The 18,123-nt window shown below is 45.2% G+C and overlaps 1 protein-coding gene across 1 annotated transcript; it reads right to left on the bottom strand.

Moving 5' to 3' along the window:
* Positions 1-274: 274 nt before the first annotated feature.
* Positions 275-18,101, bottom strand: GPR139 (G protein-coupled receptor 139). Its single transcript, XM_027683918.1, has 2 exons — positions 17,956-18,101; positions 275-4,655 (listed from the first exon to the last, which is right to left on the bottom strand). The coding sequence occupies exons 1-2, from the start codon at positions 18,074-18,076 to the stop codon at positions 3,721-3,723; spliced, it is 1,056 nt and encodes a 351-aa protein (XP_027539719.1). The 5' UTR covers positions 18,077-18,101; the 3' UTR covers positions 275-3,720.
* Positions 18,102-18,123: the final 22 nt, after the last annotated feature.

Below are 18,123 nucleotides of genomic sequence, written 5' to 3'. Positions count from 1 at the left end.
TCAGGTCCAACTTTCCACTGATATTCATTGACTTTGACTTAACTTAGAACACCTTGGTCTCTGGTTCAAAATGAAGAATCGGGCCTGTAATAATTTATACATCTTCCATTTCAGGGTTTTTTTTCAGGAAACAAACACCCATAATCTAGACTGTGGTTGCCAAGGGTTGGTCTTACTTGCAGTGTATCATAAGTATCTGTAAATCAGAAATATATCATAAGAATCCATAAATCAAACAATAGCTTTACATACAATAGTTAGTTATGCACCATCTCATAATTTATTATAATACAAACAAGTTTGTCAAACACAAGATATTGTCTACTTATGAAAATATCAATATTCACAATTTAAATAGCTGATAGGTCCCATGATTTTATATACCAGCAACTCATCTAAAAAGTATTTTGTTCCTAGCTGTGGTCTTCAAGGATGTATACCTATAAGTAACTGTAAAACTGTCCATTCACAGCTTATTTTTAATAATTGTAGACATTTGAAATATAAATTAGAGTACAAAAGACCATCTCCACAACAAAGATGGTTTTGTCTCCAGGATACTTTTTCCCTAAATAATGACACTATATGTGCTTGGTTAAGTTTTTTTTACTACTGGCAAATTAGGAGGTACAAATAATACAGCAAGACATTGGCTAGTTAGCAACAGTCATTGCAAAATGCTTCACACAACCAAAAATAAGGCAAGTATTATCAACAGCAGCTCCCATATGGCAGACTAAAAAGTCAAGGCTTTATTATCCAAACTGGCTTTGAATGTCTGTTAACAGGATACAGCTTGATCCAAAGCCCTCCTAAAATGATGGGGATTTGAAAAACCAACCACAAAACCCACTAGCAACCTTCCCTTTGACTTCAAAGGGCTTTGGAAGTAAGCTTTTAAAGCCCTATATTATCAGAAGTGAAATGACCAATCCACTGTACGTGAAAATTGCACCTTGTCATTTCTAAAATGATATGGAAAAGTATTGTGAGTTTTTCCAAATAAGTTACAAGAATTGAATGGGTTATTTTTCATGGGGAAATAAAATATACACAGAGATTTTTGTTTTTAAATATGGTCATTTACAAAAATACATTATCAGGACAGAAAAGATCAGACAACACTGATAGTTTGCAGGATAACCATTATGCTACAAAAATTAATAAATCACAGCATGTGAATGGCAGCATATGCCATGCACTTAATTGAATTTTTTTAATAAATAAAAGCCCTAAACATTCACTATTTTCTTAAAGGTTACTATTATATTAAGTAGAACAGTGAAATTCTTGTATAAATAGGTTTTTTTCCCCATAGATACATTCTCAAAAATGAACCACTTATCTATATAGATATTGCACTTCAGACTCATTCACATGTAACTCAGACAAGCATTCCTCATAACAAATGTAGAATAAAAATAAGTTATAAATACAGTGTTTTCCCAAAATGAGACGTGCAGTACCTTTTCCATAAGGTAACTTTGGTTACTATCAACTGACAAAGACCAGAGAGAGGTTTGTGAGAGGAGGGCAGAAGGGATGGCCACAAAACTGAATTTCTGTAAAATACCACTAAAGGAAGCAATAATTTTAACCTTTCCGTGAAAAATACAGCAAGGCTCAGCATCCCTTTTGCACTTATTATTGCAAGGGTGAAGCTTTGAGATCACAAGGGCAAAGAGCTGACAGATGAGAGGCTCTTCATTTCCCTTTGGGGATGTTTAGGTGGGCACCATCCCCTTGGTGGGTGAAGGTGGAAAGCATCAGCTTTTGCTCTCAGCCCCCCCTTTCCCCAGACGTGCCCCTCTCCTTGCTCTGACCAGTGTGGTCCTTGGGGTGCCTGAGCACCTCAAGAGGAGTGCTGAGCAGCTCTCCCAAACACTCTGCCAGTGGGAGAGGACTGGGGGGTGTGTGCTCCCCAAGGCCCTGGGCATCTGGACCAAACTGAGCAGCCTCGATCTCTCCTGAGAACACCCCTCCATGCAAGAGCCAGCCCTTGCCTGGGCACTTGATTTTCCTACCTTGTGCCTTCTGCTGCCCTTCTCTTCTGTGCTTGGGTTTGTGAGTTTAGCTCTTGCAGAATGCCAGTACGAGGTGTTGTGCAAGCCCACCCTGTGTGGCAGAAGGGAACCAGGCTGTTGTCCAAGACTTTTGTAGACTTGGTGTTTCTTAGGGAAAATGCACCAAAGCTGAGCCATCCAAGGGTTTTAGAGAGATGCTTTCAGCCCTCAGATCCCACCATAGTGGGATTGATTGGATCCCTTCTGAAAGGACCCCTCTGTGTTAGTCCCTGATGCACCATAAGCTCTCTGCTGGCATTGGGGATGGACACAGGCACAAATGCAGTGCTAGCACCAAGGTACTTACTGAGGAGCTGCTGTGTCCACTGACCACACTGTGCTTGTGTTCACCATATACCTTCACTGCTCTCATGTCAGTGAGGCTGCATTAAGTGCCCAATATAGAACAAAAAGGTTGTGGTATGTGGCTCCGAGACCACATGCAAAGATTTGAAAGTGAAAGAAATTAAAAGAAGTACATTTTCAGCCTTCCTGTAAATCTCTGCTTATTTTCTACACTCAGCATTGATGGGATGCTGTTTTTTGAGTGTGAAGGAAAAGAAGCTAACCTACTTTAAGTAAGTGTTATACTTAGATCAGCTTAGACTAAGGCTTTTATGTTTTTACTGCTGTTGGGTATTTAATAAATTTCTTTCATAATTGTTTTTAACAATTAAATGGCAAATCTGCAACAGAATGACATCATCCATCAGGAGAAAAGCTTAGGTTGAGGTTTTTATATGTTAATCCCTAAAGGCATGAACATGGAGGATAACTGAGAATCTGTATTGATTAAGAAGGAACTTGAAGGCTCTGATCACTCCAAACCTCACAGAAGCAGCTTCGGTGGGACCTCTGCATCAGGCAGGACTTGGTTTCAAACTTGAAAGTCCTTAGACACCATAACTGAAATAGTTGGGAAAAGATGCTGCTTTTGTTCTTGGCTCTATAAACTTCCCTCCCTCCCTCAAGCTCCCCTGTCTCAGTCACATTCTTAAATAACAATTTAAAACAGATGAATATTGGCGACTTGCAGACTGCCTTCCGTGCCAAAGCTGCAACAGGTACTGTATCGGTCCTTGAGCCTTGTTCAAGTGAGCCACAAAAGGGCTTGTCACCACTTGTGTCTCACATGCTGCCTCCTGCAACAAGGTCTTGACAGCAAAACTGTGTGTGGTGGCATTTTGTGTCAGATTCAACACATAATTTTTGGCAAGTGCACACATCAGAAATGGCACCTTCCACAGTACACAAAAGCATCCATTCACTTTGTCGACAGCAAACGACACAGTCGAGTAAGGTTTTGTTGTTGTGTGTTAAAAGGTTGTAATTAAACACTGCTGTGGCTTCGCCCCTCCAATGACTTTGGACTGCACTGATGCTGGGATGCAAAACATTTGAGGGCGACTGAACACTAAGACTTGAACTCTGAAGCATATTCAAAATGCTATATAAGAGATGGAGGCTTTTGCCTTCTCACTTTTCCTTCTAAAATCAAGCGCTCCTGTTCCTTCCTGACAGTCTGCTCTGCCCTTGGTCTCCCAGGGAAATGAAATCAAATGACCACTCTTCAAAACAGCCATTTCAGCAAATTACATCCTGAAGATGTAACCACTTGAAAGGAACTTGCACCCAGGAACTCCAACTATTGCCCTTTTCATGGTGATATTTTTATAGGCTTTCCATTCTTATCATACTGGTAAACAAGCATTTTGATGCAGTGAGAGTTGGCTGGGGAAATCCAAGGGCTGCTTGTTATGGAAAAGTTATGGTTTGTATAGAATTGCACAGGTTGCTTCTGACACTTAAAGAAGGCTTTCAGTGTGGCAGCTGCCATTGTGCGAAATCTTTTGCTAATAAAACAGTAGAGGAAGAAATTAATTGCAGTGTTCAGCAGTGCAAGCATATTGGCGATGTCCGACACGATATGTACCACCCAGCTGTTGTTTATAGGCGACACGTAGAGGTGATACAATATCATGATGATTCTTGGTGCCCAAAGTATGGCAAAAATAGAAGTTATAGTAAACAAAATGGCTGTTGTTTTCCCTGTGGAGTACCCTCGCAGTCGGAAATTGCTCTTTCGCCGCAGCTTGTACACAATGATGGAATTCAGGATGAAGAAGATGGAGCAGGGCACTAAGTAAACAGTAAAGCAGTGGACCCAGATGAGGACGTGATGCATTGATGTGCTTATGTAGTCTTCAATCCAAATATTGGGCCACCAGTAGTAGGGAATGCTGGTCAAAAAGCAGGTGACATAGACACTTACTATGACTTTTCGAGTACGAGCAGGGTAGGAGACTGTGTGATACTTCAGCGGGTGGCACACAGCTATGTACCTATCGATGGTTAGTGGAACTGTAATCCAAATGGAGGTGTGGATGGAAGAAAATTCCAAGACCTCAATTATTTTGTCCAGTACCTGAGGCATCTGTTTGTTTAAGATGAAGTCTTCCATGAGGAAGTCAACAAAGACGATGAAGAAGAGAACCAGGATGTCAGCAGCAGCTAGAGCTAGAAGATAGTTATAGGACGACTTCTGCCTGCGAGCTACAAGCTGGGAGAGGATGATGACTGTCAAGATGTTTGCTGTGGAGAAAGAAACGCAAAGTTAGGCTATTAAGATGTAACACCAGCTTTTCTGAGTGCTTGTTTGGAGCTGCTCAAGCACTTAACAGCATGATCACCTTTATTAAATTTAAGCCAAAAGGAAACACCACAGTCAGGTCCCTCAGAGAAACTTGCAATGGGAGGAGCATGTGGCCCTGCTCTCAGCTGTGGAATACACATCCTGAACAGAGGATACTGGGACCCCTGTCCATGCACATAGAGGCAGGGGTAGTAGGAGAAAAAAGCTAATAACTCACATGCACATTTTCCCTTGGCTCTCACTTTGCTTTTTTCACTTTTTTGTTTAACCAGGGACAAATGAGAAGGGTGGGGTGGGCTCTGGAGAAAAACACATTTTGTCCCTCGTCCCAGCTTGTGGTACCTGAATGTTTTAGAACTGAAATCAAAGCCACCTGGATTAGGTAATTCTGTTTTGACTGAGTGGGATCCCAGTCAAGAGAAGGACTTTCAGGGAAACAAGTGTCCTCAGCTCTTCCTGAGATTCTTCTGTGATTCAGTCATTCCTGTCTGACTTGCTCTCCTACTCATGGGCTCTGGGGAAGCATCTCCCTTCCCACCACTGAGACAGACAGCTCCACAAAGACCTGCCTGATTACCCAGAGCTGCCCTTTAGAACTCCTTGAGCTGGAAGGCATTTTTCCTCTGAAGTGATATAATTTAGCCTTAAATGAAATCCTGCTGGTCACATCAGACATGATGGATGTTCTGATTCAGCATGAGTGTAAACATCCCTGAATTTCCCAAAAAGCATCTGTTTCCAACTCTCTGGCCACAATACAGACCTGTCACCTAGAGGTACTGCATGACAGTTAAATAATATTGTGGTGAAGTGCTGAAGTGTCTTTGCTCTGCTCTGTCACTGTCTGGTTTGCCTCAGTTTTCTAAAGCTTTGGTTAAACTTAGATATACTTTAATGTCTTCTTGAACCAGTGCTATAAGGGATCAGTCCTACAGCCCCTGGCCAGGCAGAGCTCCCCATGAATATAAACAGCCTTTGCAATCCTTGAGAGCTTCCCTGGTGCACTAAGGTGCAGCCAAATTTTAACTACTTGCTCTTGTTTACTATAACTTACTGTGTAGTCTTGAAGTGGGAAAAAAAAAATTCTGTTATTCCTACTATCAGTATGGCTGGAATGAGACAGGCAGGATTGTTCCCATCAGAAGTTGGTATCACTTGGCTAGAATAATACTTGAAGTAGTGCTTAAAAATCAGAGCTCTGGTGTACTGTACAAGAGGCTGCCAAATGTTTGTAGTTGATACTTTCCTAAGTGTTCTATAAATCACCTCTTCTGTGCATTCAGTGCTTCAAACATTTCTGCCAGCTTTGATGGATTTCCCAAAACAAATCAACAATACTTGTAAGGATTCCTTTAAATCAGAGAGAAAGGAAGTTGCTGACATTAAGGTAACGATAACTTAGGACACATGTCCTACAACTGAAAATGCTCATTTTTTAAAAACTGTTTTCCTTGGCACTGAAAAAAACTTCCTCCTTCACAAGTGCCTTCAAAGCCTGCTGTCTGGAAGCAGATTTCTGCCACCAGGGAAATGAACTGCAGCAGAGTGAATGATCCTGACTAACAGCCCTCACCAGCCCTCACCTATTTTTGTATTAACTTAATGTATTAATTTTGTAACTTGAAACAAAACTAAACAAAACATGACAATCAACTGACTCCTTCCCTATATAAAAAAAAAAAAAAAGGCAGCATGATCTTTCCAAGGTATTGTCTCAAATTGCCTTCAGGGGAATTTTCCCGATTCTGTCCTCCATTAATGGGAATGCAACTGCATTGATTTCAGCTCAGAGCAGACGTGGGAGACAAGAGGTGATAGTCAGAACTGCTGTGTCATTTTTCACTTACTTGCTTACGAAATGCCTCTGTTGTGCCTGCTGATGAGCCCTGGAGGTGCAGTGAGTGATGTACTGTCAAGGAAATCCTCGAGCTGGAGTGTTTATCATGGCTCCACAGCCACTGCTGGTTTTGGCCAGACAGACTGACTGGCTCGGCTTCAGATATTGGATGTGACCCATGGGGCACATCTTCTCTTTAAATCCTCTGGATTTGACTCATTCCAGTGGCAGCAGCTGGAGCCAGCGTGCAGCAAGGGGGATGTCTGAAGACACTGGCCCCTGCTGGTAACTCTGGCCTGACTGTCAGAGCAGCTCCTGCAGGGATGCTGAAACCAGGCTGCGTCCAGGCCCGCTCCCCACACTTTCTGCTAACCCCACTCAGTTTTGCTACAGGAGCAAATTTATGATCAGTCCTTTCCTCTGTACCCTCTGCCCCTGCCTCTCAGGGTTACCAGCCATGAAAGTAACAGCATGTGCTGAAGTGCAAGTTATTCATCTAAGGCCAGCAAAGCCTTGCCTGGTGAGCTGGATTAGAAAATTGATCTGACAAAATACATGCTAGCTCTATCCCATTTTTTCTGCAAGGGTTACTGTATCTTGTACTGGAAATGCTTTCCCTGGTATCACATTCAAGCTTTTTCTGGCTGGATGATATGAAATACAGTAACATCACTTACTTTGTGAAAACAGATATATACAGGGGTGCAGCAGAAAGTTGCCAGTGTGACAGTGTCTTAGCACAGGGTCTGTGAGTGTTTTTCCTGCTGCATACTGTATAGGGAAAGTGTAGATGAGCTATGAATGTCTCAGTCCTTCACCCATTTCCTAGCCAGCGTTGAGTTAGTCCTTGGTGTGTCCTCAAACACTGCCTAAAACTCAGTAAAATGGAAAATGGTTCACACACGGCTCTGTGTGAACAACTGTGTCCTTGTGCCAGTGTCTCTGTAAGTCCTGCTCTCTTGTTATCCTGTGGGCAAAAATTACCCACTGTGGGTGAAATGTGATGGAACAGTATTTGCAACCATATTTTAACCTGGCTGACCCTAATTCTTGCACTAATACTGCAGTGTGTGATGAGGACTATGGCAGAGATGGTGATGATGGAGATAGAAAAGTATCTGTCTCTACTGTAACATACGTGGAGCTACAGCTGTTGGAGAGGTCAGCACCCCTAAATTGTCCTGGAGGTACACTGCCCATTTCTTGCTGTGTTTTTTCTAGATACTAAGTGGTTAAGATCATTTGAATTTGAAAGAGATTGATCACTGTGCTGGGAGATGATTAGGGGATGACAGATGGGAATTTATGCCAGCGTCGCTTGCTGCAGTGCAGTATTCTGAATTTATAAATATCTGGTTGAGAACCAGGGCTTGATTAGGGACTAGCTGGCTGAAGCCTTGAGGTGCCGTTGGCGGATGATTAGAAGCAACTGTATGAAATGGCAGTCTCAATTCTTTCCTTTCAGGCCTGAGGATGCCTTTGAGGCACAGTGTCTGAAGGTCTCTGATACCCAAATACCTTTGGCCCACACTGCTCAAAATACGGCAACCTTCTAACTCAGCCAGGCTTCATCACGGGACACTCACATCTCTCCTTTGACATCTCCCCTGACTTTATCAGCTTCTGAGTACAAACTGGAGCACTGAAATTCACGCCATTGGAGGTCCTATGTGTCTGAGAGGGATCTCCCTTTACGAGTAACTTTGGTTCTCCTGTGGACTTGGGTTTACTTCCCATACCGAAGCCATGCTGCCATGGCTGCAGAGCCCAGGCAATCTTCTGTGCCTCCTCAAAGCAGTGCCTGTGACCTAAGGGCACAGTTTTTTCCCCAGCTTCTTATTTCATGGATTACAGTCATTTCTCAAATAGTGTCTAAGGATGGCTTTTGCAGGGGATTCAAGGAGCTCCTTTCACTGACTATCACCACTGCGCGTGAGCTTAAGCAGGAGCGATTGTATCTGTGTAAAGAAGAAATAGGCGTATTTCTGGGCTTTCTGGTTTGGTGTTTTTTAAATTGAGAGCACTTTGCACGAACACAGCAGCCTGTGCAGTGTAACAGCCATTACAACACGAGCAGCAGTGCTGTGGTGCTGGGGACAAGGCTGGCTGTGTGGCTCAGCAGTTCAGTATTATAAACCACCTAAATGAAGTAGCCACGAGTGTCGCTCACTGAGTGTGATAAACATTAGGCCACAGAATATAATGGACATCTTTTACCCAAGATAGTTGTTGCTAGGATCCCCGCAAATAATTGTGCAATATATGAAACTTCTCTGCAGGCCTAGCATTAGTCACCTGACCAGCACAGAGAGACAGCTTACAAATGGGAAATTTTAAGTTGCTTTAGAAAATATGTTAGTAACACCTCGGGCTTAGATTTAGAAACTCTGAGAATGGAAGTACAAACATGCTAAAAATACACGGTGAGAAGGGATGTTTTGGCTTGATGGGAATAGATGATTTCCTCTAAACTAGGAGGCAATATTCAAATGTAAACAGGTACCGTGTCCAGCAGCCAGATCTGACCACGGTTACTAATGCACCAATAGTTACCAGGCTGGAGATAAGGATAGCATTTAGCCCTTACTTTGTGTGGGAGCTCTCTGGGGAAGCTGATGACAAGGGGTGATTTCTGATGAAAGTGCTACGTAACAGGAATTATTTAAAAAGAAACTCAGAATTGCTGTGGCAATTTAAATACTTGTTTATTACTAAAGTTGGCTATAGCTGGTTATGTGGCCTTTGAAAATGACCCCTGGATGCTGTTTGCCCTTAAAAATGATAGAGCAGGTCCATGTTTTCCTCTTATAGCCAATATGGATCAAACTCAGCACTAGAGCAGATGGGGACAGCCTCTGTGAAATGTACCTCAATTTGTTCTTCTCTTTTATTATCGTATCCTGAGATCCTTCCTTAAACTGTTGTGAAGCGTAAAGAGATACTTTATAGAATATAATTAGTGCAACACAAGTTTTTGCTTCCCTGGGAGTTCCTGTGAGGATTGATTTTTGAAAATAAATGGATTTATTTGCTGTTCAATTGTCTGAGTGCTGTCGAACAGCTCACAGCGAGGCACCCCCAGGAGGGAAGAGCTGTCAGCCCCTTCTGCTGGTGCCTGCATTATCTCCATGGGGATGGAAGGGGATATAAAGCAAAAAAAATGAGCATCATAAAAACTACAGCAGGCGTGGATGTAGGACTGCTACTGGAGCAGGTTTCATATCTTGTAGGAAGGCTCTCATGTGGTTTGTGCTTAGAAATCCCACGTGCAGGGACAGACCGCACCAGTTCTGAGGGCGAAAGAGAACTTGGAGGTAGAGGATGGCCAAGCTCCTGCCCAGGACAACCTGAACTCCCTTTTATATGCAGGAGACTGGGTTAGTCACTGCCAGAGAAAACATAGCATGGCCTTGCACTTACAAGTCACAAGTGAATGAACGAGTTAGTGCCAGAGGCCAGATTCTGACAAGGAAATCTGGCCTCTGGGGCCATTTTTCTCACTAACAGCATTTATTAGCTGAGACGGCTCTGGGGAAGGATGGAGTGAACGAGGTACTCTGCTCTGCAGCTGGCATTAGCCATCAGTGGGTCATGGAGGCCAGAGAAGGATTTTAATCCAGCAAAAGCACTTCCTCGCTGTTGGAGGCCACAGATGTAGTAATGGCATGGAGATGCCAGTGGCTGGTATTCACTTTGAGCCTTGCCAGCCACTGAGGCTGGAGTGCAGTAGCTTTGTCTGGCAGAAAGGTGTAATTACACTTTGCTGCTTTTGGCTTTCCTAGACCATTGGAGTATGGTTTTTCCACAGTCTTTATAAAATAGGGCTATTTCTGCAGTATAAGAAGGAACACTGGGCTAAGACACAGGAAGGTCTGGTTTGTGCTCACTGGTGACACATGTGTATGAATGTGACAGGGATCTAGTTCTCCTCTTGCCATCTTCACCCTCTTCATCTGCCTTTCCTGAGCCGGGCCTACAGCGCAGAAAGTCTCTAATGACTCTCAGGAATTCCCCCCTGCCTTCCCAAAGCCTTTCTTAGAGGCACTCACACAAGGATAAAAATGTCTAAAATGCACATCTCAAAATCTAGCCTCGCATCCTGCTACCAGAGCAGTAAAGCTTTCCAATGGAAATTGATGCTGGGAAGAGAAAAAGCAATCTGCAAAATAATGCAGAAATCATAAAAGGAATTTGGTTATTCATGCAACATATCTGGGCAGACAGAGATTTTCAAGGCAATTCAGGTGTCTCATCTGGCAGGTGTCTGTGGGTTCTACATGTGGGCTGTCAGCACAGCGTAAGAGGTCCCAAGCTGAGTAACTTGAGCTCGAGGGTGACAAAACCATTCTACCCTTTTGATTCCAAACGCCAAAGCACTGAGGCAGGTGCCAAAGGTGTTTCATGGGATGACTGGGATGGAGAGAGGATGTGATTTCATAAGGGCACTGGCATGAATTCTTTACTGAACATGAATAATTAAGAGGATTTTACCTCTGATTGTGGTTTTGCTAAAATAAACCAGTCTTTATGTCTTCCTAAAGCATTAGCTAATGCAATAGGAGCTCATGCTTGCAAACCCCATGGCCAAGCTTTCTCAGAGACTACGCCAATTTTACACAATATGCAGGAAATTACAGACTATGTAAAACCATTGCAGTTTGGCTTTATTCCCCCCACAGAGAATATACTGCATCCACACTAGATATATCACTCTTTGGTGTGCTAGCCTGGACATTGAAGAAAACAAGTCTTGGAGGGAACAAACATTTGAGAAATATCCTAGTCTGATATAACAGACTGACAGGTAATTTGTCTTGAAACCAAAAGCAACCTCTATGCACCTGTCTGTGCACTAGCCAATGGTCCATATGATTGAAAAGAGGGAGAAGTTAAATGACTGTTGCAAGACTCTCTGTTTCAGTTGGTAGAAGGGAACAATATTAGTGAAAAAGATGTTCAGTTTCAATAGGCAAGGTTCTCTCCTCTTCCATGAATAAAGGGATAGAACTTTTTTTTGTCATCTTCTGAATTAGAATTCCAGTCCTACTTAGCTGCCTCTACTTCATTCTCTCTGCACAACCATACTGGTGTCCTGGGGGGCAACCCAATACCATCTTCTCCCATCAGGTCACTCTGAGAACAGCACCAACAGCACTCCAGACATTGTGGTTTAGGATCCTTATGTACTTTTCTGTATTCTGCAGAATGAAAGCGGATGTGTGTGTAAGGTCTCCTGTTCTCGAGGAGTTAATTTTGGCTTTGTTTCCTTTTCTGGTGTCTCAAAGCTAATGGGAAAAGAGATCATAGGCTCAAAAAGACCACCTGAAACAGAAGGTGAAAGCTTTTGTGGACAGGGATTGCTTTGCACTTGGTGTGTGAAAGCAGAGGGCACCTCATCAGGACATATCCGTGTTGTTTGTTTGCCTACAGCAAATTGTTTTGTGGTATGCGGATGAAGGCCTGCTCCTGCTGGCTTGTTTCTGCTGATTCACCCCCATTTTACGGAAGGAAGCAGAAAGAGGATGAGGAGGACAGAACTAAATAAGGGAGTGGATGAAGAACAGCAGGATATTAGACTGCCTAGTGTTTCTGAATGTTTTGACTTCTTCACAACTGGGGGCTCAGCATTACCCACCTACCGTGAAAACTGGCTGTGCTCTCTCTTATGTGTCGTTGTCATTTCAAGGAAAAATCTCCTCTGGAGTTTTTCCTTCCCAATCCATTTTAGCAGCCTGCCATGCAAGGTTGTGCACTTCATAGTCTACTGAGCCTCCCAAATATGGCACCTCATTATCATTACAGCCCTGACAGCGTTGTTTCCTACTGACGTGGCAGAAGAAAACCAAAGCTAAAAGTTGTACTCTGTAGTGGCATCCAGAAATGTGGAATCAACTTCTCCACAATCCATGCATTAGCATGGGTTCATCCACATGCTGCCTTTCAGGCTGCGAGTCTTTAGTGGCCACAGTCTGCAGATGTACTGACCAAACTAAATCACTCCTATCTGCACACCTTGCTGTCACCAGTTCTGTACAGGAACAGAATAAATTTATTCTTTTTCGAGATGATTCTTCTTTCCTTACAGAACAAGCATTCATTTTACAATAGGAAATTACTCATTTTAAGCATGTTAGCAGTAGTTTTGTTCCCCGCTGTCCTGTAGTACTACTGTAAATGTGCTGTAGTGCCCTTCAGTTGTTCCAACAGCTGAGCTAAAGTTCTGGCAATTTATTTTTCCTCTTTTAAGTAGGATGCAATGTACTGGCCTTGCATCCAATTCAGATTTTAAGTCAGAGAAAGTATGGTCTTTGAATGAAAGAGTGGCTGAATCAGGTCTCAGGAGGGTTTGGTTCGTATTCATTGTGTGAACTCTACCTAATGAGCAACAGCTGAAGAGTGCTGTTTTTTCAAGGTCATAACTGTACATGTAACAATTCTCCCACTCATATTTTCAAATCTTCCTTTAGCACTTCTGTTATTCAGGTGTGCTGTTATGAGAAAGGCTATTTATTCAGGTGCTAGAAATGCTCTCTTTAATCAGAAGCCTGTACTGTGATTGCAAAAGAATACACTAGGCAGCAGATGGCAGGAATCCAAACCGAGCCAGACATTTCTATACTGCTGTGTGCTGTATGTACACCTTCCTTCTGCCTGCTTTGGTATTTGCTGGGTATTATGTGCCACGTTAGCCATCAACAAACGTTGCTACCTGTCTCCCTTCCTGTGGTACTAACAGGGTTGCAGCTGTAAGCACAGAATTGGCAACACTCCTTGGGTCTCGTTCCCCCACTCATGCCAAGGAGCAGAGGGAACACAGCTGGGCTGTTGCATGGTGGTGGTCTCTTAGATCAGGGGTGCTCAGCCCACCGACAGGACCTGCCTTGCCAGGATGATGATCCTGGCATGCACACCTCCCACGTAGCCTCCTTATTCCAAACTTTACACAAGGACAAGGCTCCAGAAGGACCAGTTCTCCATTGTTTCAGCTTTCCCGTGGCTATACTGCAGTTTGCATGGGCACAGTGCACCCGTGTGTCAATTCAACACCCTGGGAAGCATCTGGCTTGTTGAGCAAGGACAGCCAGTCTGTTATTTGTTAGGGGAAGGTCCATAACACGTCTCTTTCTCTTCACAGTGTGTTAAAACAGTTAGGCATCCCTGCTGAGCTGACATGTTCCTCCAGGTCAGGACTACAGCTTCTCTCCCTCTGCATGGAGCCCTCTGAGTGCACTCTGTGCATGGCTGGGCTTTGAATAACCTGGGTTGTCCCCATCTCCACAACACCTTGTTCAGCAGCTGGTCTGACACAAGCACTACCTCTCTGTACCCTCCCAGCTGAGAGCATCCACGTGTGTCCCAGCTGCTTTCCCAAGCTTGTGAAGTCCTGAATCTGTGACTGATTTTATGTAAAAGCCTAAAGCACAAATAAAAGAAACAGTTGTGGACCAGGCTCCCAAAGTTTGGAGTGGCTCTTCCCTGGGGCATCCCCTCCTGGGGATGCTGTAAGGCTGCTGGGTACGTGCCTGTGCTTTGTGTCACTGGGATGTGATGACCCCAGAAGCCAAAGCCCCAGAAGCAAGGTAGGCAACTGACTGGGGAGCAAAGAGGAATCAGCGATCCCACATTAGGAAAGCCAGATTTCACTCTGCCTCTTGCATTGTCAGAAGGAAATGAGCCCTGGGAACATTGATCAGGCCAGACTCTGGTCTAGGAAATGCTGCTGCTCTGTCCTTTCAGGACCAATACACTCTACTCCCAATGGAAAAGGTGGCTGCCTGCAAGGCAAGCCTGTTGCTGCTGTGTCTTCTCATGAAGCAGGAATTAAGGTCAAAGCCAGGTGTCTGTAGCAAGCAGTGTTGCTTCTGTGCCTGACCTTCCTGGTAGTGTTCAGTGGCCCGGCCACAGCAGGAGCAATTCTGTGCAGCTGCTTTTGCGCAGCTCTCCCTGACAAAGGGACAGACCGAGTGGTACCTGCTGCTCTTTGCTTTCTCACCTTTACCAGCCCCCTCCTGGACTGAAACAGAGCAATTTATTCCCTCCCCTACAGCCAACATCATCTCTTCTTTAGCATTTTCTCTCACTAAAGCAAGAAATACTTCCATTAAGACTTTTTGCAGTCCCTCTCTTGCTTCCCAATTAACTGCAGGTGCTTCAAAGGTTCTCCCTGACTGACAGACAAGGGGAGTGCAGGGTTAGTAAAGCAGGGGCTGCAGAACAGCTCCATAAATGAGAAACCCTCTCCTCTAATAGGAGAATGACCCTACTTCCACTGCCTCTGCCTTGCTCTCCTCCTCACCCTTGTACTGGCAGTTTCTCCTCGTTCCATGCATCCTGCTCCTGAGGCACACCACTCCCGGTAGCACAACTGCACACTTGTGGGACATCTTTGCACATGTGCACTCATAAAAAGTTTTGAAAAACTGTCTCTCTGTGTTGTCAGCCTCTGCTTAGAGGGAAAAGAAGCAGCCTCCTGCCCCAGCTGATGGAAGGCATGACCTCCCCAGCAGAGCTGTAAACACTTTTGTGCGTGGTGCCAGCCACACAGGTTGGTGTAGTGCTGCCTCTGTGGTTGCCCCTCTTTGCAGGGCACAGCCTGGCCCTTGCCTCTGTGTGCTAATACCAGGGCAGGGGTGAAGGGAGTCCACTTTGCTCTCTCTCCTCTCTGTTTTTTACAGACTTTCTAGTGCCTGGTTGAACTGAGAGGGAGAAGGAGCCAGTGCTGAGAACAGGCTCTGCTGAGGTGCTGGGGTTATACATGGGTGGGAGGGGAAGGATGCTTCCTCTGCATGCAGTCAGGCCTGGCATCACTTGGCCTCAACGTGGAGTTGTTGAGTTAGTGAAATTTCCTTCAGACACTACAGCAGGAAAGGCAGAAACAGTTAACTGGTTTCTCCTCTTATCAGTCTTTCTCCAAGATTTGTGGCAATGAGTTAACTGTTTCCATTTCAGCAAAACACTGCACCAGTGCTGTTTTTGAGGACAGACCCTTGATAGTGTTTCTCTTAAATTCTTGGCACCACACAAAGCAAATTAAGATCCCACATACTTCAGGGTTCTTTTTCTAACAGCCAATAAAGTCTGCTACCTTTACAACTTTCTAATGTTAGAAAATTTTCAAATTAAAACATGAAAAGCTCTTTTTAGCGCTTTTCTTGCCCTGCAACCCATCCCTGATGAAGTGTGGCTGTGTGAGTCTTCCCCTAAACATATTTAGCTTGTTCTCATCTCTGTGCAGTCTCAGGGTGAGAATCATGAATTTCTCAGGCACTCAGCATACTGTGCATTTATTCAACATACTGTACATGTGCAATGAGTTCGGGTGTTAGTGCCAGTGTTATCCTCAGATCATGTGCACTGAGCACATCCATACCTGATATAAGCTCACTGAACTCAGCAGTGTTGCACCACCAAATGCTTTGGCTAGTTCTGTTGAGCACTGTCACAGGTGCCACTGCTCTAATCAACAGATGTCTGATCCCTTGAGAAATGCATGTCACCATTGCTAATTTGGATCGTGTACTGATTTTAACCATGTTCTTAGAATGACAGCACTAGGTCTGTAATTACAATGCAGTATCCTTAGGGAGCTGGTGCAAGTATGTGCAGAACGCTCATTAAATTTTTTTTCTTGTCTATGCACATAAGACTTTCCCCGTATGAGACATACAAAGGCAAGCTTAGCCACAGACTGCTTCATGACTACTTCTTCACCTGATAATCTTCAGAGGGTCTTGGACATTTCCTAGGGGACTGGTGTTAAAATCAGAGCTTTTCATATGGACATCTAAGCAGCCCCTAAGGGATTAATGAAGAGGAAGCTACCGCCTCATCCCTGCTGGCTGGGTCTCTTTGGGTCAGGGCTGAGACTCGTTGATGCTGTGGAGCACAGACACTTGCCTGTGCTCTACATCCTCTGTGGGCAAATTCAGAACTTAACTTTCCAGTTCTCTGAACTATTAGCCAATGTTCAAACTTTAATTATAAGCCAGGAAGGGAAAAAAACCCAAAACAACACAAAGAACATCAATTCATATGCAGAGTGGTAATTGCATGTGTGCTGTTCAGAGGCAGGCTTCTCTTCATGTCTGATTAAAAATTTTTCTATGAATTAATTGCTTGAAGAAGGAATTAAGGTGAACAAAACATTTAGAAATTGTAGACTATTGCTGCTTGCCATTCCACATGGCACTTTAAATGTAGCTGTACGAGGAAGCAACCAAACTCTTGTTCGGCATCCTTAAAATACCGGTTCATCTTGGTGCATGAGATTGCTCTAACTTTTCCCCGACTCATTCTGCCTGTCCTTGGGATCGCTCTTAAGTTACTCTCAGGTTGGAGGCGTTAAGCTCTGCCCACTGGAGCCCAACCTGTAACTATAACAGCTCTCGGTGGTCCTGCGTGCCAAGGTGTCTCGCTGGCAGCCACAGGCAGCCCCCTAGGGATGAGGTACCTGCTCAGTCCTTGTCTCAGCTGAGACAGTACTGCTGATGTGATGCTCATGTAGCATCTGCACATTTTGGGCTGTGGGCACCTGTGTGCTGGCAGCAGTGTCTCACAGGTGTTCACACCCAAGACTGAGACATCCTTTCCCTCCCTATTTGAGGTGTCTCTAGCTTTTCTCATCTCCAGTATCTCTGTATTGTCTTTGTCCCCTTTTTAAGTAGGAAAATTCTCTGAGAGTTACACAGGCTGGAGGCTGGTGCCTGTGAGCTGGGACTTTATTCCAAGCCCCGTACCTGTATTCAGGGGTCTCAGTGTCAGCATTGCAGTGCACTGACCCCAAGACTGGACTTTATAAGTACTGTCCTGCTCCACCAGCCACAGGGATGGGCTCACGAGTATGACAACTGTCTGCTAACATTCCGACAGCGTGCTCCTTCCCCAGCCAAGTTCTGTACTGCTGGCATGTTGCTCCTAAAGCCCAGGGAATAAGGCGGAGATTTGCACCAGAAAAACTCGGCAGCTACACTTGTGCTTACTGCTGGCCCGGCACGCGATCGGTGGGGACCAGACCCGGCCGTCTCGGTACCGCTCTGGCACTCACATGGCCAAATTGATAATGACAAGAAACTTCACGACAGGCTGACTCTATTGTCAAGTTCAAAGTCAGGGTGCCCGAGGCCGGGTGGGAAAGCGGCCGCAGCAGCAGCAGTGCGATGGCAGGCAGGGACAAACCCCAGAGAGGGAGGCAGCGCCGGGACAGCAACGCGCCGGGCGGGAGATGCTGCCCGGGGAGAGAGATGCTGCCCGAAGCGCCCGCGTTCATCCCGCCGGGCACACGGAGGCAGCGCGCCCGGGGCAGCCCGAGGACGTTCATCCCGCCCCGCCCCGCACAGCGGGCAGGAGCCGCTCCGGCGGGCGGTGCCGGGGCCCCGCAGCCTCGCCCGTCCCGCGGCACTCACCCGGCAGCCCGAGGCAGAGCAGGAGGCTGTAGTAGACGACAGGTGCGTACCCCAAGCCGCAGCCATAGCGGTGGTGCGCCAGCAGGGAGCCGTTGTGGAGGTGGAGGTGGTTGTGCTCCATGGACCCGCTCTCTCCCCGCTGCCGGCGCTCGCTCCGCCGCACGGGCC

This window comes from Neopelma chrysocephalum, unplaced genomic scaffold (assembly GCF_003984885.1).
Source record: "Neopelma chrysocephalum unplaced genomic scaffold, ASM398488v2 Primary Assembly neopelma1_65, whole genome shotgun sequence".
In the NCBI taxonomy this organism is placed as follows: domain Eukaryota; kingdom Metazoa; phylum Chordata; class Aves; order Passeriformes; family Pipridae; genus Neopelma; species Neopelma chrysocephalum.
This window is presented reverse-complemented; position numbering and strand designations above follow the sequence as displayed.

Coding starts and splice junctions, on each gene's coding strand:
- GPR139 (XM_027683918.1), bottom strand. CDS start 18,076: ATGGAGCACAACCACCTCCACCTCCACAACGGCTCCCTGCTGGCGCAC. Junction 4,656..17,955: donor GCTCTGCCTCGGGCTGCCGG/GTGAGTGCCGCG, acceptor CTTTCTCCACAG/CAAACATCTTGACAGTCATC.